This window comes from Pinus tabuliformis, chromosome Q, assembly GCF_031772625.1.
Source record: "Pinus tabuliformis cultivar Carrire ecotype Pingquan chromosome Q, CPIR1, whole genome shotgun sequence".
Classification (NCBI taxonomy): Eukaryota; Viridiplantae; Streptophyta; class Pinopsida; order Pinales; family Pinaceae; genus Pinus; species Pinus tabuliformis.
Window position 1 is genome coordinate 471,379,543 of NC_142296.1, and position 24,568 is coordinate 471,404,110.

General features: G+C 39.5%; 1 protein-coding gene across 2 annotated transcripts in view; it reads left to right on the plus strand.

Moving 5' to 3' along the window:
* Positions 1-24,568, plus strand: part of LOC149220242 (uncharacterized) — a 67,208-nt gene that overhangs the window by 27,108 nt on the left and 15,532 nt on the right. For both annotated transcript variants that reach the window (XM_089384712.1, XM_089384711.1), the window contains exon 5: positions 2,130-2,809. In XM_089384712.1, the coding sequence (XP_089240838.1) occupies positions 2,130-2,809 (680 nt within the window). The remainder of the gene's footprint in view (positions 1-2,129; positions 2,810-24,568) is intronic.

Consider the following 24,568-nt stretch of genomic DNA (forward strand, 5'->3'; position numbering starts at 1 on the left):
AACATTAGTTTGATCCCTTGATAATCAGTGGTGCGGGTCCTTTGACAAAAACAAATTGTTCTCAATTCAAGCAGTGCGACCCCTCTGAAAATTGTAATGCCACCCCAGATTCAACTCGATTTCGCTTCCACGTACAGTGGTGCAGCAGTTCTTCAATAATCGGGCCCAGAACATCCGATCTCGGTCCAAGCGACTTTATTGTTAATTTTTTATCATAGATTCAGTGCAGCCCTTCAAACAAGAATTTGCCTTCAGCTCGACTATCCGCAAATTTGGTTCAGATTGCGTGCCAACTGATCTCCTCTATCAAATTGAGAACTTGACCTTTGCCAATTATTGGATTCAGCGTCTTATGATTCTCTGGGTCCAACAGATAACCTTCTGACAATGGATAATTTTGGCTTGACAAATTTGACAAGGAAACCCTCAGGCTGGTAGGAAAACTAACTCTAATACCACTGTAAGATCCCTTTTAATATTTTCGTTAAAATATTTGAGAATTTACTTCAGAACAATTATGCTGTGTGTTTTATCGAAGAACAACATGGAAATTTCACCATTTACACAACAGGAAATACCAACAAATAATGTAAAACCCAGAAATTAAATAAGTGCTGCTACTCTGACAATTTCATAAACTACTACAATTATCTATAACATGAAACATATGCAGAAAAACTCCGCCTTATTATATATTAAATATGGAATATGATATGGCATGCCAATACAAGAAACTAGCTGGAAAGTGGTTGAGGTGATGGCCTGTAAAAACTGCTACAACACTGAATTTGGCTCCCTAGGATGGCCTCTAAAAACTGCTACAACACTGAATTTGGCTCCCCAAATTGTAATTAGAAATGAAGCTCAAATTGGAGATCTGAGTGATCCCCACTTTAATCCACAGATTTGCTCTAGATCTGCTCACCAGCTGATGCCAATAAAGCCCAATGAGATTTCTAAATGAGAACCTCCACAATGGTGAGTCAGGGTTTCGTCCAATACACCAAGAAATCCAAGGGTTTTGTCCTAGGGCTCTTCGAACCTGAAAACCAAGTTCTCAAAAGAATTCTTCAAGAAAAAATACCCAAATCCAAGATGAGCCCCAATGACTTACTCTCCCCTCTTTTAAGACTTGATGGATCTCTCTCCAACCTTCTAGAAGCACATTTATTTTATTATTTTATTTTCATTCTAGAAGCTCCTCCGTTAATTTTATCTAAGTGACTTTTTATTTTATTTTAAGTCACTTTTAATCCCAGAAAATGATTAACCTACTTCCATGCTTTCTCCGGCCAGGGAAAGCCACTTTTCACCATTCCATCTTGTAGATCTCTTCATCCCGGTTTCAATGAGCTATTACACTAAGATGTTTCTTCAAATAATCTGCTCCAAATAACACCTTTAGTGTATATACTTAAAACATGCTTGATAATAACCCCGTTTTACTGAATCATTGGAATGCAATGAAACCAAGAACAAATTGTGCAGAATTGACCCTGATGATGAAATATAGCAAGCGAACTCCGTCAGACCCCATAAAACTCCTCCAAAACCTTTTGGGCCCACTGATGACGTGTAATCTCGCTCTTGTGACCTGACTGTCACCAACCTTGGAAGTCCATCCTGACTGCATCATAGGGGAAACCAAAAATGATATTACATACAGCCATACTTGTACCCATGAATGGGATGTCCCATGTCTTAATAAATTTGAAGGCTTGGGAACAACATATCAATTAAAGGCAAATTCACCCACACTGTCACTTTCAAAAGGATGCACTACAGTCAAACCATGCAGGGGACGTGGTAAAAAATGCGTGTATAATTTTAAAGGCTTTGGGATAACATATCAACAAAAAGCAAATGCACCAATCTTGTAACTACCAAAGGGATGTGCCACACTAACAAACCATGCAGTTTACATGGTGGTACATATCTATATTTTTCATCAATGCTGTCTACAGCAATTAAGTTTACTGTTTAAATGCAGATTTTCACAGCTGTTCGGTTGCTTCTCCTCTCTTCTAAATGGACAGTTACTTTGCCGATATTTGTATGTATTTTAAGAGGAAAACATAAGAAAAGTGTATGTATGATCTAACAGTCTACTCTTGTGTATGACATTTCAGCTCTTTGCCGGTATCTGCCAATGGAATTCCTACAGGCCTAGATGTAAATTTGTCATGTGTTCGGTCACCATCTGCTTCAAAGGAAGAGCAGAATGCTGGTCCTGGACATACCACTATGGCTGATATTTTGAAGTCAAGTAGTTTGTCACAGTTGCCAGCCCAACCAGAAATGACTTCAGTGTCTCCTACTTCATCAACAGTGCCAGGCCAAACAGCACCCAAATTTCAGCAGACCATTGCTTTGACACCAATTTCTGCTCCAGGTGTGTGTTCCTCACTACCAGATCCTGTGTATGTGCCATCTCCTGACGTGCGAGTGTCTGGTGTAGTTGGAACAATTAAACGTGTAGTTGGCACTGTGGGAGCACAGCGGGGAATAGAGGCCCCATCAAATTTTTCTTCATCTCTCCCAGAAACATTGGAAACCAAGTCCAACCATGTTGATGCATCTAATGGCAATTCTAAAGTATCTGCAAATAACTCTGATTCAGCTGTTGTAACTCCTGCAACGGGTGATAATCACTCTAGGAAGTCCATAACATCAGACGATGACCGCCTATTTGAACCAAAGTCCCAGGCATGCATATCTGTTCCACATGGGGCTTCTACTAACAATTCTTCAGTTATGGGGAAGCAGTACAATAGCAGGCATCAGCAACAGCCTGTTGGTCCTCAGAAAGGTACATGAAGAAAATAATTCCTTTACTTTGTTTGAATTTAATTTGTGCATCATGAAGAACCTCAGTCAGTCTATTCCTTCTATTGATAAAAATTGTCAACGAGTGTCATGTCATGTCTTCAGTTGAAATGTTTCACATGCCCCCCTTTTGGGGTGAAATGCATGGGGCAACATTTCAGGATATTTGCGAGTTGTTCCAACCACATCAAACTTCATATTGATAAAGTAGAATTTCATATCCCATTCAGAATTCAGCAGACTTAAAAGTTAACAGTTTTCAGGATTTAGGATTAGCATGATAAATTTGCATGGGATGACTTATTATTGTTGGGATTTTTTTATCATTATCATTTTTATTTTTATAATTTTAGAATTATGGACACCTATGCTAAGGACCGTGATGCCACCCTGCTCCTATGCTTCCTCCTGTCCCAGAAACTTGGTGAAACATGGTACAATTCTGATGCAAATCTCTTGCAAGATAACTGGAAACACATCTGAAGGTTTCATCAGTAGAAATCTCTACTTTCACGAGATAAGTTTCATCAGTAGAAATCTCTAGTTCAAGAAATAAACTGTGTCTCCGTCATCTGTCGATTAGGGTTATCTCGGGTGGTTGGGCAGAATGGTTGGTATCTCCCCCACTCAGGTTCAATTCCCTGCGAGTGACATGATGATGAGAAATATTGTTGTAATGGTTACATGCCTATGAATATTGTTGTATTGATCCTCACTCTTGCCCTTGGGCTGAGAGAGAGGATGATTTCCCTTGAAAAAAACTGTCCCTGTCATCAATTGCCACAGGTTTTTATAGAAAGTGCCACCTGGATGGGCAAGCCTGAACATTGAAATCTTTTGCCAGTGACCGTTTTATTTAGGGCAGACTGATTTATTCATTTGGGGACCAAAATTTACTTTCCCTATTGATGCAAAATTTACTTTCCCTATTGATGCCAATGCTTAATGCTTGCATGGATGGCATGGAGTTACCTTTTGTGTCAGCCACTGACTACAAATCTTCTTGCATTTCCTACTTCCTTACTCCCCATTCCTTAGCCAGCTCTGGCTCTCTTATCAGGTCCCATAACTCTGCTTCTTTATTTGAACCCTGCACTATACCTTAGCTATAGTATGTTACTGTTGCTTTCTAATCATCCACTGGGAATCCCTCCTGTCCCAGCTATCCAGTTTTCTGTTGAATCTATGTGTAAGTGAATCACATAAAATCCTAGGTTAATGTTTCCTGACAGGACTGTAGGTCTAGGTTGCATCCAAAACTCTGTTTTACAACTCGGCCGAGTTGAAACCGAAACGGCCGTTTCGGACCGAGTCAAACCCCAAAACACTGACCCGGCCAGCAACCCGGCTCGGCTGACCGAGTCATCCAATGACTCAGCCGAGTCATAGCTGACTCGGTCAACCCGGCCGGGTCCGTATTGACTCGGCCGAGTCATTAAAAGCACGGCTGGGCAGCGTATTTTATGAATTAAATTCACTTTTTTGCTGTTTTTTGGTAAAGTTAAGTAGGGTTTGTGGATTCCAAAGGGTAATGGTAGATTGTTAAATGCTTTTGGGGTGCATTTCCCCCTCCCAAACTCTATTTAAGACAGCCAAATGCTCTCATTTCACTCACAGCAGTCTTATGCATTTGAGTGAGAGTCTTCTTTGAGAGTTAGTGAGCAGTTCTTGAGCTTGTTTTGGAGCAGCAGTGAGGAGTCTTGGAGGAGCATTGTAGCTGGAGTGAGGAGCTTCTTGGGCAGCCATTTGGAGCAGCATTGAGGAGCTGATTCTTGGAGCAAGCTTGAGGAGGCAGTTTGTGCCTGGAGGTATTTTTTTCCACCTCTATAAATCTGTTTTTACTTAGTAAATTTTAGGTGCATATCAAGATAGCTTAGAGAGTGTTTTTAGTCAAATAAATGAACATTGAATCAATTTTTTTTTTTTTTTTTTTTTTTTTTTTTTTCATTTTCAGATTGTTTTCCTAGTCAAAAAATGGCACCTAGAGCAAAAGATCCTGCTTGGGCATATGTTGAAATGGTTGATAGTGAGATGTGTTGCAAGTTTTGCCATAGGAAAATTAAGTCAGGTCCTGGGGGGATTCATAGGCTGAAACAACACTTGGCAGGGATTAAAGGCAATATTACTGCATGTAAATCTGAGGAAATTGGGGAGATTAGAAAGACTTTGTTGGAAAGCTTTGAAAAATTTCAAGAAGAAAAGACTAGGCAAAAAGAGATACAGGCTGAAATTGGGAGGAAGAGGGAGATACAAAGAATGATGGCTGCCAACCCCCACTATGAGTTTGAGGGTTCTTCCTCTATCCCTCAAACTGATGCATCAAACCCTTTCCGTTATGTTCCTCCCTCTTTTGCTTCTGTTCAAGATAAGGGAAAGGGTAGAATGAAGGGTGATGGGACTATCAAAAGTTTTTTCACTCACTCAGGCTCCTCTCCATCAGATGCACATGGTCCTGAAGTTAGTAAAGGTCTTTCTTAGCCCACTTTAGATGACCATTGGAAGAAAGAATTGAGGGAGACTGCTTGTGACTACATAGCTAGATGGTGGTATGATGCTGATATCCCCTTTAATGCTGCTCGTTCACCATATTATGAGCCTATGTTTGAGGCCATACATGCTGCTGGAAAAGGCTTCAAAGGCCCTACTATGCAAGAGCTAAGGGGGTTTCGTTTGCAGAAAGAAATTAAATCAATTAATGAGTATTTGCAAGATTTCAAGGAATCATGGGCAAGAACAGGGTGTACCATCATGTCAGATGGATGGACTGATCAAAGAAACCGTACCATCATAAACTTTCTTGTCTTCTGCCCACAGGGAACCATGTTTTTAAAATCAGTTGATGCATCTGATAAGGTAAAAGATGGCCACTTGTTGTTTCAGCTATTGGATGAGGTTATTGAGGATGTGGGGGTGGCTAATGTTGTTCAAATCATCACAGACAATGCCTCTAACTATGTTCTTGCTGGTAGACTGTTAGAGGAAAAACACAAGACCATCTTTTGGACCCCATGCGCTGCACATTGCATAGACCTCATGCTTGAGGATATTGGAAAATTAGATTGGGTCAGAAACACTGTAGATAATGCCAAAAGCATAACAAAATTTATCTACAATCATACACTGGTTTTGAGTCTCATGAGGAAACACACTGGAGGCAAGGATATTATTAGGCCTGCCATCACTAGATTTGCTACACATTTTTTGACATTGCAATCTATGCTTTCCCAACATAGAAACTTGCAAAAGATGTTTTCCAGTGATGAATGGAATCAAAGCAGTTGGTCTAACAAACCAGAAGGCAGAGAATTGAAAAGGAAAGTCCATGATGAAACTTTTTGGAGAAAGGCAGCAGAGATTGTGAAGCTTGCTGAGCCACTAGTTAAGGTGTTGCGGTTGGTGGATGGGGAAAGGTTGGCTATGGGCTTCATTTATGAGGCTATGGATCAAGCAAAGGAGCAAATAAAGACATCATACAAGGATATAGTGGCAAAGTATGGGCCCATTTGGGCAATCATTGATGAAAGATGGAACAATCAACTCCATCGCCCTATACATGCAGCTGGGTATTTTTTGAACCCACGGTATCATTATAAAGCTAAGGAGTCAGGAGCTTTGAGGGGGAAGGTCAGAGATGGACTGGTTGATTGCATTGAGCGCATGGTCCCATCGGAGTCTGATCAGCTGCTGATACATCAGCAGGTCACATCCTTCAGCAATGCAACAGGTACCTTTGGGAAGAACCTAGCAAAGATTGCAAGAGAAGCAGATGAGCCAGGTAAACAAAAATTTCAATTTTCAATTTCTTAATGGTTTACTTTAAATTTTTTTATTAAAGTTTGTTAAATCATTTATAATTTGAAAGTTAGATATAATTTGTAATTTTGTTGAGCTTCAGCCTTCATCTAACTCATAATTCATTACACTCCTATGTTTTTTGCAGCACAATGGTGGGAGGCCTTTGGTGGCCAGTGCCCTAAATTGCAAAGGTTTGCAATTCGTATTTTGAGTCAAACTTGCAGTGCATCTGGGTGTGAGCGCAATTGGTCTGTCTTTGAGAGGATTCACACAAAGAAGAGAAACCGTTTGGAGCAAAAACGGTTGAATGATCTAGTTTTTGTCCAATACAACCTTCGGCTCAGACGGAACCAATTGCTGAACAAAAGACCTGATTCAGATCCCATTGTGTTGGAAGACATTGATCCAACATCAGATTGGGTAGTGGAGAGTCGTCTACCAGAGTTTGATCCTGATGAGGATCTTGAGATTGATCAACTTGATGTTGAACATCCACTGCAACCTGTTCAGTTGAATGCAGATCCCGATCCACCAGCCTCAGTCTCACAGCCAGCTAGTAGGACTCCAGTTGTAGGTGCTTCGCCTTCCTCTGCTCAGCCACGACAGAAGCGCAACCGCATTCGTACTCTATCTCAGCTTGCATCTGCTGCACAGCCTAGTGGTACTGGCACCACTTCTACAGTTGCAGTTGGAGACGATGATGATGAGGAGGAGCCATGGGGCCCCTTGTCTGACTCTGATGATGATGATCCAGAGATTGGTCGAGATGATCTTGGCTCCTCTGGCAGTAGCTACTAGCCTCCTTGGTTATTTGTATTTTGTTTTGACTCTTGAGTCTTTGATCATGTATGACAGACTACAGTTGACTATGTATTTACTATTGCCATTGGGTACCATTTTGATATAATGGATTGGTTCATGAGCCTACTTTGATGAAGTTTGATCATATGTTGTCTTCCATGTATATTATAATGTTGTGTGTTTGGAAACTTGAATGAAAATCTTTAAAATTATGTTTAAAATATTTAAAATTATGTTTTTTTATAAAAAAAATAAATATTTAATGTATTTTTTACAACGACCGAGTCATTGAAATCGAGCCGGCCGAGTCATTACCGAGTCGGAGTCGGAGTCGGAGTCGATCCTCGGCCGAGTCGGAGTTGTAAAACATTGAGATTCCAAAAACAAAAGTTTCAGGATTGTGATTGAACTTCTTCAATTCCAGCGTTTTGATTCTTAGACTCCCTTCTAAATGGACATAAGATAAAGTTTAGGAGCCAACTCATTGTCCTCCCTCCTTTTCAGTCTATTCTAGGCTCTTCTCCTTCAAAAACTGTTTTTTTCCTGGTAATCCACAGTGGTCTGGGGAGGAATTTTGAGAACCTTTACATCATTCTATATATAATTTTATCTCGAAGGCAAAATTGCTAAACATCATACCATCCCTTATTAAGGTGATTTGACGCATTCTGATTTAGACTACAGGGGAGATGTGATATTTTTGGGATTGTAATGCACACACTAGGAGCACCAGATCCATGTTCATGAGGTTACTGATCATGAGCTTTGTCTTCATGAACATGAGTTGGAGAATGTTGGGCAGAACAGAGGTTCAACAGATGATTCTAGTTGAGTTACTGCATATGGGATGTATCTTCTTTACACGTGTGAGTGAATGGCCAGTTGGTTCTTTGTGGAATCTGTTGCTTTCCTGAATTTGGTACTTGCTTTTGCTTTTCTTGTAAATGAGCTAGTGTAGTTGCTTGTGTCCTTTCCAATATTTCAGTGTTTCATCATATCCCGGACTTCCACGTCTTTAATTAGGTCTCTCTTGCTGATCATTCCTTCCCAGCCTTCACTTTATTTCTCCTTCTGTAACCTCCTTTACTTGTTTTCCTTCTAGTTCTCCTCACATCAATATTGATGTCCAACTATCAAACTTCTTTGACTTTTATTCTCCCTGCCCTATTGCCTCAAAATTTGGTTTTTGGTTTGCTAGGATTCCTTTTCACAAATAATCCACTTTCCTGAAGTTGTCTGCCCCTTTGGTTTTGTTCCATAGAAGTGTGACCTTCAGTCATCATCTTCCTCAGTTCTGGTTACTAGGGAAGAACATTGTTGTCTCCTTTGACACAAGAAACATGAGTTTCTTGCATCAAGGAGGAGCAAGCTTTTCTTTGCACATCACACATCTCAAGGTTTTTTGGACCCTTCTTCCCAGGAAAACTCCTCTTCTTGATATTGATATACCCTCCCTGCACAATCTTGTCAAGGCGTCTTGTTGATATGATCATCATGCTGACCATTCTCTTTGGAGCGTGATATGGGGCTGTAGCTTAATTCCTGCTGATTGGGCTTTACCTTGAGTGAGTATAGTGGCTCATGCTAGAACAAATAATCTAATGCAAACAGATGATCCCATAGGCTATTGTGGAGGTTGAGTTTGTCAACCATTACATTTTCCTTGAGATTATTTTCGGAGTGGCTTCCTTTCTTCAGAGTTCTTAACTTTTGCACAATGGCCGATTCAGTGTTGGGGCGTGATAGATACCCTTATCTGGACAATTGCTCCTCAATGTTGGCACCTTTACTCTCTGAGGATGAGATGACGTTGGTTCTTGGAAGCCTCCTCTTTGTTCCAGTCTATTGGCATTCCATCAAGTCCCTGTTCCACTTCATTATTCTTTATATGCTCTTGGCCAAGTTCTTTCCCCACCATCAAGAGGTTAATGCGGTAACTATGATGACATGTATTAACAATACATAAATCCTACTCAGATCTCCAGTTTTGAGGTTCATTGATAACCTTTTACCTTGAGTGTTTTCTGCAGCCAAGGGATGTGTAATGTTCCCTATTAATTGATGGCTAATGGAAGACGAAATAGTCTATCTGACCTTGTAGGCTATAGTCTTGATAAAGGGGTAAATAAACCCAATTTTGTCTAATGTTGGGGCAAAATTGTTAAATATTCCGTCGACTGGGGCGAAAGACACCAAAATTGGGGGTTGCTTACAAAACCTTTCAAATATGAAAGCCCATGAAGAAAACTATAAATTCAAGAGAGTTAGAATCGTTTGATCGTTATCAAATTGGAATTGATTTGTCTGTTTTTTTTAGCCTAAGGCTCTGTGAGGGTTTTAAGACCCCTTTTCCCTTACTAATTTCAGTGGTCAATGATTCCACCCTAGTGAATAAATTTCTTTTTTTCCCCTTCTTTTGTCCTGTTCTGGAAAAATAGGAAGATTACCTAGCAGAAGGGCATGAAATTTGAAAACATTGGAAAGGACAAGCAGTTTTGTAGGACTGATCAAGGATCATTTTCTGTGTCTTTTCTCTGTTTATAGCGAGGTTTTCTGGGCAGAATTATGGCAGGTATACAATGAGTAACCCCGAGGCACTTCGGCCTTTCTGAGGCCCAGTTTGGCTCCCCCACTGAGGCACCCACAGTCTCCGCAGTTTGAGGCACCCACAGTCTCCGCAGTTTGAGGCACCCACAGTCTGAGGTAACCACAGTCTTGAGGCACCCGCAGTCAACATCATTCTCTTGAAGCAATCCGAGAGTTCTGGAGTATAACATAAGTTTTCTTGAAGAAGCTAAATCTTCCTGAGGCTTGTTTTTGTAGCTTGGTTAGAGACTGTGGTAGATTGGACCCTCCTGAAGATAATACAGGCCCAAAGACAGGTTGTAGAGGAGCTCCCTGAGGTGGAGTCAACAGATCTTGGAACTCGACATTGACTTAGGGGTACTCCTTTGAGTTTTCTGTTAGGAATTCACAAGAGGATATTAACTGTGTGTAGATAGTTCAGATCATAGGTGTATAATTGTTGATTGGTTGAATACGATTGGATAAATTGTTGCATTACATGTGTAAATGAACAGTGACATTGTTGTTGAATGAACAAGTAAAATTGTTGTTGTTAAATAAGCAGGATATTATTGTTGATTGTATTATTGTTGAGTGAGGTGTTTGTTTTACCATTGAATCAGCGAAAGAATTTATTGGCAACCCTAGTCACCTGAAACCCTAGGGCAAAAATTTCCGTAGGACACTACAAATGGTCTTATTGTATGCCTTGAGTATGCCCTACATCAATGATCTCATAACCTCAAATTCCTACTCAGATTAAGTTTGAGACTTTGAGTACTGTCTCCCACAAGAGGAGAGGCTTTGCTAGCAATGCCATTCGCAGGGGGTGGAATTTAAGAAACATTTCAATTTTCAGTTGCCTCTTCTAATTTTACATGTTATGGGATTAGAGGGAGATACCATTGCTTTTCAAGATTCATGGAGATACCTATCCTCCTTCATTTGGTTTCCTGGCGATATATGTAGCTCTTTACGCACATGAGGCATTGATTCTCATATAATAGGCCTTGCACATTTCTCCCAGACCTGCCCTGTCAAGTTGATCATCTCCTTCTTTTGAGTCAGTTTAGTGCTTGGTGGCGTTAAGCAATCTGCAGATCATTTGGTGATTGGCACAAGCATCATGTTATTGAGACCACATACAACGTCTAGCCTTGGGGCCAGTTGAGTCTATCCCATAGTGATTAGGAGTACCTATTCTTAGCATAGACTGGATTGATAATCTAATCTATGTGAGACACAGATCATGAAATTCTTTTCTTTGGCCTCAATTGTTAGGAGAAGATTTTTTCATGGTTCTCATGCACCTTCCTGGATCACCTTGCCAAGTCCTCTCAGCCTTGGACACTCTCTAGACAACATCATTCACAAATAAGAGCTCTTGATGTGTTCTACAATCTAGTATGAGGGAGATGTGTAATTACTAATGTTTGTGCCTAATGTTGATGTCACACATGATATAAGTTGGCCTAACATAATAATTAAAAAAGAGAAAATTCAAAAACTTGATATAAAATAACCTGCAATGTAGAAAAGAAAGTTAAGAAATTGTCAGGCCAGGAGATCACTCCTCAAAAGAATTGTGATTTTGCATTAAGGCTGATCATAGGTATATACATGGAGGGAGAGACTCTTGGGCTTCATCTCCCAGTTTCTCTTCATATTCCAGCTCTCCTTATTTTCTATTTACACTATTTTACACATATTCACCCAATCCCAATGATTAGGTGTCAACAACCCCCCCCCAATCTGAAGGGATGTTGGTGAGTCCAAGCATCGTTCTGAAACTTTCGAACTTATCTCTTCCAAGCACTTTGGTGAAGATGTCTGCAATCTTCTCATTTGTGGAACAATGGCATGGATGGATTGTCTTGGCCTCAACATGATGTCAAATCAAATGGTATTTTGTATTGATGTGCTTCGTTCGACCATGGAACTTTGGGTTTTTGGCCAACTTTATTGCAGAAGTGTTGTCAATCAAGAGTGGAGTTGAATGCACTTGTTTCACTTGCAAATCTTCCAGAATTTTCCCTAGCCACACAATTTCCTGTGTTGCTTCAGCTGCTACCACATATTCTGCCTCTATTGTGGAGACAACCCCTGATTCAAGACTCATAACATAACCTGAAGTAGATAGTCCAGTTTGTTTATCTCCATCGAAGTCTGAACCAGAGTATCCAATCAAGCTGAAGTTGCCCACCTGTGTATACTTAAGTCCAAAGTTTTGAGTTCCCTTCGAGTACTTTAGAACTCTTTTCGCAACAGACCAATGTCCCTCACAAGGCTTTTGCATAAACCTGGAGAGGATTCCAACAACAAATGAAATGTCTGGTTTGGTAGTAGTCAGGTAGTTGAGACTTCGTACAAGCTGCCTACACTTTGTTGCATCCTCAAATTCGTTTCCTTCAACGGATCTCCAATGTACTTCTTCTGAGAGAGGAATATAAACTTTAGATGTTGAGTTACTTCAATACCAAGATATTAGTGAATATACCCCAAGTTTGTCATTTCAAAACCTTTCTTCAGTTCCTTCTTTATGGATGCAATATAGCTCTCATTGTTTGATGTCATCAAAAGATAATCTACACACACCACAAGATATACAACTATTTTGCCAACTTTATTGACAGACCAATTTGCATCATCAAGATCATAATGTTTGAAGTTGAGTTTCAGAAGATGCTCCGTTAACTTCTCGTACTAGGCTCGCGGTGCTTGCTTGAGGCCATACAAGGACTTTACAAGCTTGCATACTGACCCTTCACTACAAATCCTTCTGGCTGGGACATAAAATCATTCTCTTTCCGATCTCCATTCAAGAAAGCAGTTTTTACATGCATTTGACAGACCAATTTGCATCATCAAGATCATAATGTTTGAAGTTGAGTTTCAGAAGATGCTCCGTTAACTTCTCGTACTAGGCTCGCGGTGCTTGCTTGAGGCCATACAAGGATTTTACAAGCTTGCATACTGACCCTTCACTACAAATCCTTCTGGCTGGGACATAAAATCATTCTCTTTCCGATCTCCATTCAAGAAAGCAGTTTTTACATGCATTTGATGGACTTTCCAACTGTTTTGAGCTGCCAAGGCAAAGAGTATTCGGATGGTAGCCCATTTTGCTATGGGGGCAAAAGTCTCCTCATAGTTGACCTCTGTTTTCTGTGCAAAACCTTCTGCCACAAGCTTGGCTTTGTGCTTGTCCAGTGAGCCATCAACTTTATACTTGTTCTTGTAGACCCACTTGTAGCCTATTAGTTTGGTTCCTAATGGAGGATCAACCAACTTCCAAGTGCCATTCTTTATCAAGGCATAATATTCCTTTTGCATCGCTTCTTTCCATTCATCATGAGAAACGGTGAAGATAGTTTTCAAATTCATTTGAAGTGTATTCTTTTCCATTATTAGTGCGAATAGGGCCAATATGAGATTGTGCATCATTTTCAATCCATGCATGAAAGTTCTTGAATGTTTGAAAAGCATCAGATTTTTTCTTCAATAAATAAACCCAACACATTCTGGTGTAGTCATCAATAAATGTCATCATATAGCCAATATGAGATTGTGCATCATTTTCAATCCATGCATGAAAGTTCTTGAATGTTTGAAAAGCATCAGATTTTTTCTTCAATAAATAAACCCAACACATTCTGGTGTAGTCATCAATAAATGTCATCATATATTTATTTCCATTTGCAGAAGGAACAAGCATTGGGCCACATAAGTATGAATGAATAAGTTCAAGTTTTCTATGTGCTCTGGAATGTGAATCATGAAAAGACTGTTTGCTATGCTTTCCTAAGATACAAGCATCACATTGCTTAAGTTTCCTAGGAATTGTAGGCAAACCAGTAACACCACTTTTCTTCAACATACGAAGGTTGTCATAATTCAAGTGTCCAAATCTAGCATGCCATAAAAGACTTGATGGAAATGTACCTTCATCATAATGAGAACTGTATGAGAATTTTTGTGCACGAGCAGAGGTACCTTGCAGCTTCAGAAGTCTTTCTTCTTCTATCCCCGTCATGACAAGTGAGTGATTTGATGCTTTTTTGACCTCAACCTTGCCATCAAACATATGAATGGAGTGTCCTTGCTAGTGGATGTGGACCAAAGACAACAAGTTTCTCCTCAACTCCGGGAGATATAAAACATCATGCAGAAGAAAGTCTAGAAGATCAGGCAGTTTGAGCCTAATTGTGCCAAGCCCTAATGGCTTGAGTTTTGACTTGTCTGCAAAGTATACTGCTCCATTCACATTGTCAGTAAATTCTTCCAAAAAATCTCTTCTAAAAGTCATGTGGCAAGTTTCCCCTGAATCAAGCAACCAATCATATTTCCAAGAAGCAAGTGAAGCATTAAACAAGTCTTTAGTTACTCCAATATTACAATGTGCCACAACATAGTGAGTAGATTCAGGTGCTTTACGTTTCCCTTTGTCATTGGTTTTACCTTTCGCTTCATTTCTTTCCTGCTCAATTATGTCCCAAGGCAACTTACAAGTGGATGCATCATGTCCATCTCTATTGCAACATATGCAACGAAGATCAAACTTTTCTCCTTGAAATTGTCTACCCCCTGCCTCTATAATTCCTTCTTCCTCTTTTGGCCAACTTTTCTTCTAGAAGAATCTTGTGCATGATTCTTCTCTTTATGTGAAAGACGCACAGTTTCTTCAGAACACTGAGGAGCTGTCTTCTTCCCAAAAGCTTTCTCTCTCTGTTAAAATTGGCAACTAGGGCCAAACTCCACCTTGGACAACTCATATGATGGAGATGATATTTTTATTGGATTCCTCTTTCCGAGAGGTGCAGGATTGATCTAAAGATCATCTCATTCTGACAAGTAGAAATAGAATTATGATTTTTTTCTTTTATGGACAAATTGTCAAGGTCGACCAGAGGTCTAATGTAGGCTCATGAAGCCCAATAGACGTGTCTCTTCACCTTCAATGTTGTGTATAAATAGAAGAGGCCTTTTCCTCATTTGGACATACACAACTCAACATTCCATTCTCTCTCTTCATTTGATTGGGTCGTATAGATCACAGGCAACCTATTCTTCTCCACACGTGCGAAGGCTTCATTGGGCATTTTTGTTCTCTATGTTGATCAAGTTGCAACCATCTTTGACCAACATTGACCGGGCATTGTTTGGCTTCATTTTACTGCGATTTTTGTGGGAGAATCTTTGTTTGGGCAGGCCACATATTTTGGCACAAATACCGAGATTTTCTGGGCAGGTTGACTAGCATTGTTTGCAACAACTTTGACTGCAATGTTGACTTGCGTTGATCAACTTTGACTGAGAATTTCAAGACCGTTTTGGGCTGATTTGGACTATCTTTGGACGTTGAGTTGACTGGGTTTGATCAAGCTAATTTGGAGGAGACATTCTGTTGGTTTGACCAATGTTGACTTTCTGGTTAGGGCATCTTGTTGACTGCAATTTGACTAGACTGTTTTACAATGATTGGGCAAGTAAATTTTGCATATTGTACTCTCTCTTTGCTGAACTTTTGAAGAATAATAAAAGGATTTGATCAAAGGGTTTTCCCCACATTGGGGTTTTTCCCTAGCATTCACCAAATATTGTGTCTTCTTGTCTTGGCTTGTCTTTTGATTATTGTTTATGTTCTATCTGCATTTACTATCAATGCTAATGTGATTGCTAATCTGGTAATTAATATTGGGCTAATAAGAAAAATTGAAGTAAATTGCTCTAAAACATAGAACATACCATTGTTATCTAAAATTAACACTCTCTCAACAAACTTCTTCTCAAGGGAGTTAGGTAATCTCTTTGAGGTTTCCACTTGCTTGCAATGACTCAAGATAATTTGAATAAGTGGGAATAAACAATTTAATCATCAATTGGACAAATTCAAGTTCAGAGTGTGAGTCATAGAGTTCCTTCAACTTCTGTAAGGCTTCAAAAGAATTTGAATATGGTGAAATATGGTGACCCACCTATTCATTTACAGATGTTGCAATCAAGGCATGGGCCTCGCTGTTCTTGTTTTCCCAAATGTCAATCTCCTTATCTGAGGTGGGCTTTGTAGGTTCATTATCTCCTCCTACACAAACTCCTTTCCACAACTCATTGAAAATAGGAGTGTTTTATCTTCCTTGACCATTCATGATAGTTCTCTTTTCCCGAGAGAACTACTCCAACAATAGATTTCAATGAATGCATTTTAAATGTGTGTACTGTGTAAAAAATGTACTATGCTGCCAATATACTGCAAGAAATTGCACTTTGGTGGTAATATGTGTAAAAAATGCACTCTAATATATTAAAACAAAGGTATATTTGGGACATGGAGTTTGTGGGGTAGGGAGTATATGGGGGAGGTTATATGCATTAAGAGTAGTGGTAGGTGTTATGCAATGGGCAATGTTATATATGGAGGCCAATGGAGGGTCGGAGTATTAAAAAACATAGTATTGAAAAAACGCATATGTCAGGCCACAAAAAATGCATATATTAAAAATGCATGACTGTCGGGTCACACAATATGATGAATGGCGTTATATATTAAAAACGCATGTATTAAAATACCGCCAGGTGTGGGAGGGAGGTATGTTGACCAACGTAAACCAGGAGTGGGATTGTATGGCGGAGGAACAGAGGTGAGGTGGAGCGTTATACCAATCAACATAGGTGAGGTGGAGCGGGACCGGTGGCAGAGGACTGTGGCAGTTGATATATTATGCGGGCGGTGGAGGGTTGGTAACATAGTTTAGAACCCACAATGTTACAGCGAGGAGCGTTCAATGTAATAACTGGTTATAAAAGATGGAGATATATGCACACAGTGGGAGATAGAAGCGTTTATGGCCGAAACAATCCCACTACAACCACAGTCAACGCAACATAGAGGTGGTGTGGTGATATGGCAAGGTATAAACCATTCAACAGTGCGGGAGTCGACTGGAGCTGTGGATGGGGGCGATACAAGCCAACGTTATATGTATTATGGAGGTAACAACGCTTCATACACAACAAGTCATACATAGCTTAATATAATTCAACGTATGAGCAATATTACAAGGCATACCAACTGCGATACAGGAAGGCGTAACATACCAAATCGCGTGCACTTCCGGTTTCAATGCACAACGTTCAACAATGTTCAACCTCCAGTTTTAATGCACAACACTTCCGACACACAGAATTCGATGCACTTCAATGCTCCAGGCAGAAGGTGTCAGTTTTGCAAAATAGGTAGAACATGGGCAAAAGGGAGTTGCAAGGGCAGAGAAGGAAGCCAAAAATGGAGCTAGCTTTGATACCATGTCAGGCCAAGAGATAACTCAAATGAATTGTGATTTTTCATTAAGCTTGATCATAGATATATACATGGAGGGAGAGACTCTTGGGCTTCATCTCTTAGTGCGGGAGTCGACTGGAGGTGTGGATGGGGGCGATACAAGCCAATGCTATATGTATTATGGAGGTAACAACGCTTCATACACAACAATTCATACATAACATAATATAATTCAACGTATGAACAATATTACAAGGCATACCAACTGCGATACAGGAAGGCGTAACATACCAAATGGCATGCACTTCCAGTTTCAATGCACAACGTTCAACAATGCTCAACCTCCAGTTTCAAACACCTTCGACACATAATTTGACACACTTCAATGCTCCAGGCAGAACGTGTCAGTTCTGCAAAATAGGTAGAACATAGGCAAAAGGGAGTTGCAAGGGCAGAGAGGGAAGCCAAAAATGGAGTTGGCTTTGATACCATGTCAGGCAGGAGATAGCTCCTCAAATGAACTGTGATTTTGCATTAAGGCTGATCATAGATATATACATGGAGGGAGAGACTCTTGGGCTTCGTCTCCCAGTGTCTCTTTGTATTCTAGCTCTCCTTATTTTCTATTACACTATTTTACACATATTCACCCAATCCCAATGATTAGGTGTCAACATAAATGAACATTGAGCATTAATTTACACCAATGTTACATTTATCGTTATCGGCAATTTATCGCAAGGGTTCCAAAATTTAAATTATCGGCAATATCGAGGAAAATATTAGAAATTATTTGAAATTATGGGGAAACTTGAAAAAATACAAAAAATCAATTTTTTTTCAAATTTTTATTCTTTTAAAGCAACATCAGTATCAAACAAACACATTGTCACACAAATATGAAAAAGAAAACTACAATACAAAATGTATAGGATGTCAATTGGTACATCAATCATTGTACCATGTTATTGAGACCACATACAACGTCTAGCCTTGGGGCCAGTTGAGTCTATCCCATAGTGATTAGGAGTACCTATTCTTAGCATAGACTGGATTGATAATCTAATCTATGTGAGACACAGATCATGAAATTCTTTTCTTTGGCCTCAATTGTTAGGAGAAGATTTTTTCATGGTTCTCATGCACCTTCCTGGATCACCTTGCCAAGTCCTCTCAGCCTTGGACACTCTCTAGACAACATCATTCACAAATAAGAGCTTGTGGTGTGCTCTACAATCTAGTACGAGGGAGATGTGTAATTACTAATGTTTGTGCCTAATGTTGATGTGACAGGTGATATAAGTTGGCCTAACATAATAATTAAAAAAGAGAAAAACTTGATATAAAATAATCTGCAATGTAGAAAATAAAGTTAAGAAATGAACATTGAGAATTAATTTCACCAATGTTACATTTATCGTTGTCGACAATTTATCTCCAGGGGTCCAAAATTTAAATTATTGGCAATATCGGGGAAAATATTGGAAATTATCGGGAAACTTGAAAACAATACATTTTTTTCTTTTCAAATTTGTGTTCTTTTAAAGCAACATCAACGTCAAACAAACACATTGTCACACAAATATGAAAAAGAAAACTACAATATAAAATGTATAGGATGTCAATTGGTACATCAATCATTGATAGTAGATACTGAAATATGATATTTGTCCCCAGTCCCTATATTTTTCAAATTTTTATTCTTTTAAAGAAAACATCAACATCAAACAAACACATTGTCACGCAATTATGAAAAAACTACAATATAAAATGTAAAAGTGTAGATACTGAAGTCTGAAATATGATATTTGTCATTTTGTCTTGAGTCCTCATTCATAAGTTTTGACAAGATAATAGTTGAAACTTAATACAAAATCACATTAAAACAAAAAAATGTATCTCATGAGATGATCATCATGAGGCAGCTAGATTCTAGATACTATAACAATAATTTGATAATAATACTGCACCTAAGTTGCAGGAAATGTTGGCAGGGGAGGAGTTTCTGTACGGAAACAGAATGAAATGCGGAAACGCGTATTGTACGGCCCATAAACGCGTTTCTAGCCGTACTAGCATGTTTCCCGAGGTGGAAACGTGGCCAGTACGGCCGGAAACGCGTTTCTGGCCGTATTAGCATGTTTCTCGAGGTGGAAACGTGGCCAGTGCGGCCGGAAACGCGTTTCTGGGCCATACGACGCCGTTTCCACATGCAACTTGTTTTTTGTTTTGTTTTGTTTAATATTGTGTTGTTGTTTGTGTTTTGTTGTTTTATTTAAATTTTAAATTTTATTAATTTGTCTTCTAATTTTTAATTAGGTTTTTCTAATGCCTTCTAGTTGCTTCTAGATCCCTGTCTAAAGTTATATGCAGTTCATGGTAATGTCAAATTCTTAAAGTAAAAGTGATATTCTCCTTTATTTTTCATTTTCATCCTTTTACTTAAATTTTTAACATTACCATGAAATGACTCAGGATGTTTGAGAGTGGTTTCGCCCTCATTGGATTTCATATGGAGAAAGTAGAATTTTCGATCTCACTCAAAATCCAGCAGAATTATTTGTTTTTAAAGATTTCAGGATTAGGGGGATTGCAATGTTTCCATTGGATTTTATCATGTACTAGGGTATGGAACTTGTATTTAATCAAGAGAACCAAGCCCTCTATGCAGGGGAGACTCCCAATAATCAAGAGCATGTAGGGTACTAGGGTATGAAACTTGTATTTAATCAAGAGCACTAAGGTCGTTCAACTATGTAGGAGGAGACTCCCAATCAAGCACGAGACAAGAAATTAGAAATTTCTCGTGGCTGATTTTGGATATTTCTATTTTCATTATGTGATCATTCATGAGTAAATGTGATGTAAATTTAGAGACTTATAGTTTATGCATTGACAATTGACAATTTTATCATAATGTAATAAATTAGATTGTATCATATATGCTTTATGATCGCACATATTTCTTAAATGTCCTAATATATATATATATATATATATATGTATTCGCGTTTCCCCGTTTCCAAAATTTGGGGGGGGGTCACGTTTCGTACTCGTGCCCGTTCCGGAAACTCATACCCATTTCCCTATTTCGGGCAACCTTGTATTGCGCTAAGAAGGTGTGGCCAAGGATTAGTCTTCCCTCGCCCTTGATAAGCTTGTGGTTCCCATGAAATTCATGAATCCTTAGTTCGTCCCTCTAATCTCTCTTTCTAGTAGTATCAAGAATTGAGTTCTTTGCAATAAGGACAATGTCTGAGGTAGCTATAAATATCCACATCATTTCCTGGGATTTTGGCAAGGAGATATTTCAAGTAGGTGATTCCGCCAAACATTTCTACTCCACAAAGCTTGCGCCTCAACTTTGTTTTATTATCATCCTCACATGGCTCACCATACTCCCACATTTGGTCCAATGGCTTTGCCATTTGGTAGAGCTCTGATTAAATTTTCATGTTTTGGACTTACTACACAAAACAAATGTGGAAATTCAAAAGAGGGTAAGAAGAGGCAAAGCCTAAATTTATAGTATATACTAATCTTGGAAAACAAAGACAGGGAAGGCTAGTTTTTTACATTCCTAGAAATATGGATATGGTATACTGGAGTAAATCTCCACTCCAAAAATGCTCAAGTGATGGCAAAGAAAATTATGGATTTTCCCTTGATTACTTGATGAAAAATGGTCGTAAGACTCACACAACTCGGAGAGCTCAATCTTAGCACAAGAAAAAAAACGAAAAATGAGCTTTGAAAAACCCAATCTGCAACTTATATTTGCCTTTTTTTGTAACATGCCAATAATTTCCCATCGTCTCGTGATAAATTAAACTGCACAAATTATCGTGATATTTTCCGGCGATAATATTGGCAGAGGCTTCTGCGCGATAGTATTGCGATAATTCCGATATTATCGTGATATGTGCAACAATGATTTACACACACACCCCATTGCACACCCATCTTAACATAAGATCTTTTAAGCATTGAGATATTTGTTCTATCAAGTTAATCATCTCATCCTTTAAGTGAGCTTTAGTGCTTCTTCATGGCATTAAGCAATTTGTAGATCATTTGGTGATTCGCACAAGCACCATGTTATTGAGACGACATACAACCTCTAACATTGGGGCCAATTGAGTCAATCCCATAGTGATCAGGAGTACCTATTCTTAGCATACACTGGATTGATAACCCAATCTATGTGAGACACAGATCATGAAATTCTTTTCTTTGGCCTTAATTGTCAGGAGAAGATTTGTTCATGGTTCTCATGCACCTTCTATTGAAATATATTGTAGCTATGGTTGACATTTTCCATTGTCAACATGGAGAAGAAATGAATTTTGACACCTACAAGTCAGCGCAACTAATCCCTACAAGTTGGCTTCAAGAAGGTCATCATGTCGGCGTCATTAGGGCTAATAAGCCCTCACATGATGCCTATATATAAGTGTTCGTTGGGTCTCATTTCACCACCACAATGACACACAAGTTCGGTCTTCTATTGCAAAGCATATCCACACACGTGTGAAGAGGATAAAAGTGTTCTTTTTTTACTGCGATTTGTTCAAAGGCTCGTTGACTATAGTGACTTGGGTGTTTTGGGATCATCTTATCTTTTGTTTTGTTGATTCTTTTGAGGCCGAAAACTATAGAGAAGCTCACTCTTTTGATGTGACATACTTCTGAAGTTGACCAAGGGTTTTGGGGCGAATTTTTGATAGTTCGTTGGCAAACTTTTGTGACCATAGTGAGAACTTCAATCTCCTATCACAATAACTACAGACCTAAGATTCGGCCTCTTTGTGCATACCTCACTCATTGGATAGAAGTGGAATTTCTCTCCTTCTATGAGCAAAGTTTGATTGGGTATTTTATTGTTGACTATTCTAGATTTGTTGGAACATTTTGATGTACTATTGATAGACATAATCTCTCTCTCATAAGGAAAGAATTTTTGAGTTTTCCCCTTGTGGGTTTTGCCATTGCTGTGAGCCTAATCTTGGTGTTTCTTGTCTCTTGCTTATTGTCTATTGTTTACTACCCACTGTGATCTCTATTTACCGCTCTTGTTGAAGAATTAATGGTTGAAGTTTTTCATGTACTTGTTGATTAAAGGATAAAGAAGGAACCACTTTTATCAATAGAAGTAGTTATCAATTGTGAAAATCTATTCTAGGCATTGCGTCACTATAATTTCAATATGCTATCAGAGCTTTGGTGAAGGAAAAGAGCAGAGGGATCATCTTGAGAGCACTTGCAGAACACTTGAAAAGCATCTTGAAGAACCTTTGAAAGGTTTTTGGGTTCTATCCGGTTGGAAATAATACTGAGAGGGGGGGTGAATCAGTATTATCAAGTTCTTTTAATAAATCTTCCTTATTTATACTTTGAATTATTTTGCATGTCAGTACCATAAAATAATGAGCATGAACAAGAAAAACAGATAGTCACACCAAAGAACACCAGATATAAGGTGGAAACCCAATGTGGGTGAAAACCACCTGCTGCAATATGTCTCTATCTTCTTTCAAATTAGAAACTCCTTTTACAATGGTTTTGTACTGGTGCAATCCTTTACTAGTACGCAGGCTGCAACCTGCAGAGAGCTACAACTCTCTCTCGTTTTCCAGTCTCTCTTGGAAGGGAGCTACAACCCCCTACTTCTTTTCTTTCAAGGACCACTTTTCATAAATTTTCAAACTGGATCCATAAACATCAAGAGATCATCAAGTACAAGTAAATCACCCAGTCAACTGCAGTAACCAGATCAACAATAACAGTAAACTAAACCCAGAGCACCTTATCAACAGAAAAATTCAGCCAACAAAAGTCTTAAGACAGATCCGCAGTTTTTCTTTATCTGGCCTGCGTGGCTCCGCACTTCACCTTCTGCTCCCCTGCGTATACCCGCAGAGAGCCTTCTACTGCACCGCGTACCCACGCACTGTTTCTTCAATCACGCCGCGTACTGCTACTGTAGGCACGCACCCACAGATGCTATCGCGCCGCGTACTGCTACTGTAGCCACGCACCCACAGATGCTATCGCGCTGCGTACCTACGCACTTGCGGCTTCTGAAGCGCTGCGTACTTTCACTGTGCCTACGCACCTGAACCTCTGTCGCGCTGCGTACCCACGCACTGCGCCTTCTTCTGCTCTGCGTACCCACGCACTGCTCCTTCTTCTGCTCTGCGTACCCACGCACTTGCACTGTTAATCACTTGCGTACCTCTGATTAGGGCCGAATTGGCAGTCCCCCAGTGTGCCACAGATAGTCAGATGCTCAAATCTGATCATGCGCTCGAGAGATCACCCTTCATAGATTCGCTTTCAACTTCACTTTTATATAGATCAAGCTTTTAAAACAATAACCCAATATTTCAGATCTTAAGATATTCAATTTGCAAAAGATGCATTAGCCAAGAGATCTCCTTCCCTATTTATAGTCAAGCCCTTATTCACACCATGGGGCAAAACCATCAATAACCAATACAAGGGATCCAAACCGGGGCTAAAATAGATCCTATACCACGGGCCAAAACCATAGAATCAAGAACGGCGGGCTAAATACCACGGGCCAAACATAGGAAACCCCACGTGAACGCGCTTCTCTGCCTTGAAGTAAGTGAACTGGGGGTACGCACCTTCTGAACGGGTGACCTGCGTGTATGGCCGCAGTCCCTTCACGGCGTACCTGCGGGTACGCACGCTTTTCACAGAGCACATGCGGACCTCTTAATTTTTATCATTTTGAGAGCCTGATCAGAGTTTTGCCACCTGTATGAGTTGCCATCAAGTACAACACATGAATCATAGAGCCATACCAGAATCATAATGCCAACGTATCCTATATTTTCATCATGAATTCGTCCTTCATGAAGGCTGAAAGCAAGCTTGAAGGAGCCACTAACTACAAGGCTTGGAAGGCAAGGGTTGAGATGATTCTTGAAAGGAACAAAGTCTTGGGAATTGTCACAGGTAAAGTTACAATTCCCAAGACAATGTTCCTTTCAAGAATCATTCTTGTTGGGAGACTTTGTTAGGAAGGGAGAAGTATCATGAAGACGATATTTTGGCAAGAAGCATTCTGTTGGGTTTTGTTAGGGATCATTTGATTTCCTATATTGTTGAACATAAGTTTGCAAAGGCTATGTATGTTGCTATCATTGGAGTGTATACCATCAATAATGTGAATCAATCCATCAATCTAAGAGGTCATCTTCGTAACATCAAGATGACAAAGAATGACACAGTGGCATTATATTTTGTCAAGATATCTCAAATTAGGGATCAACT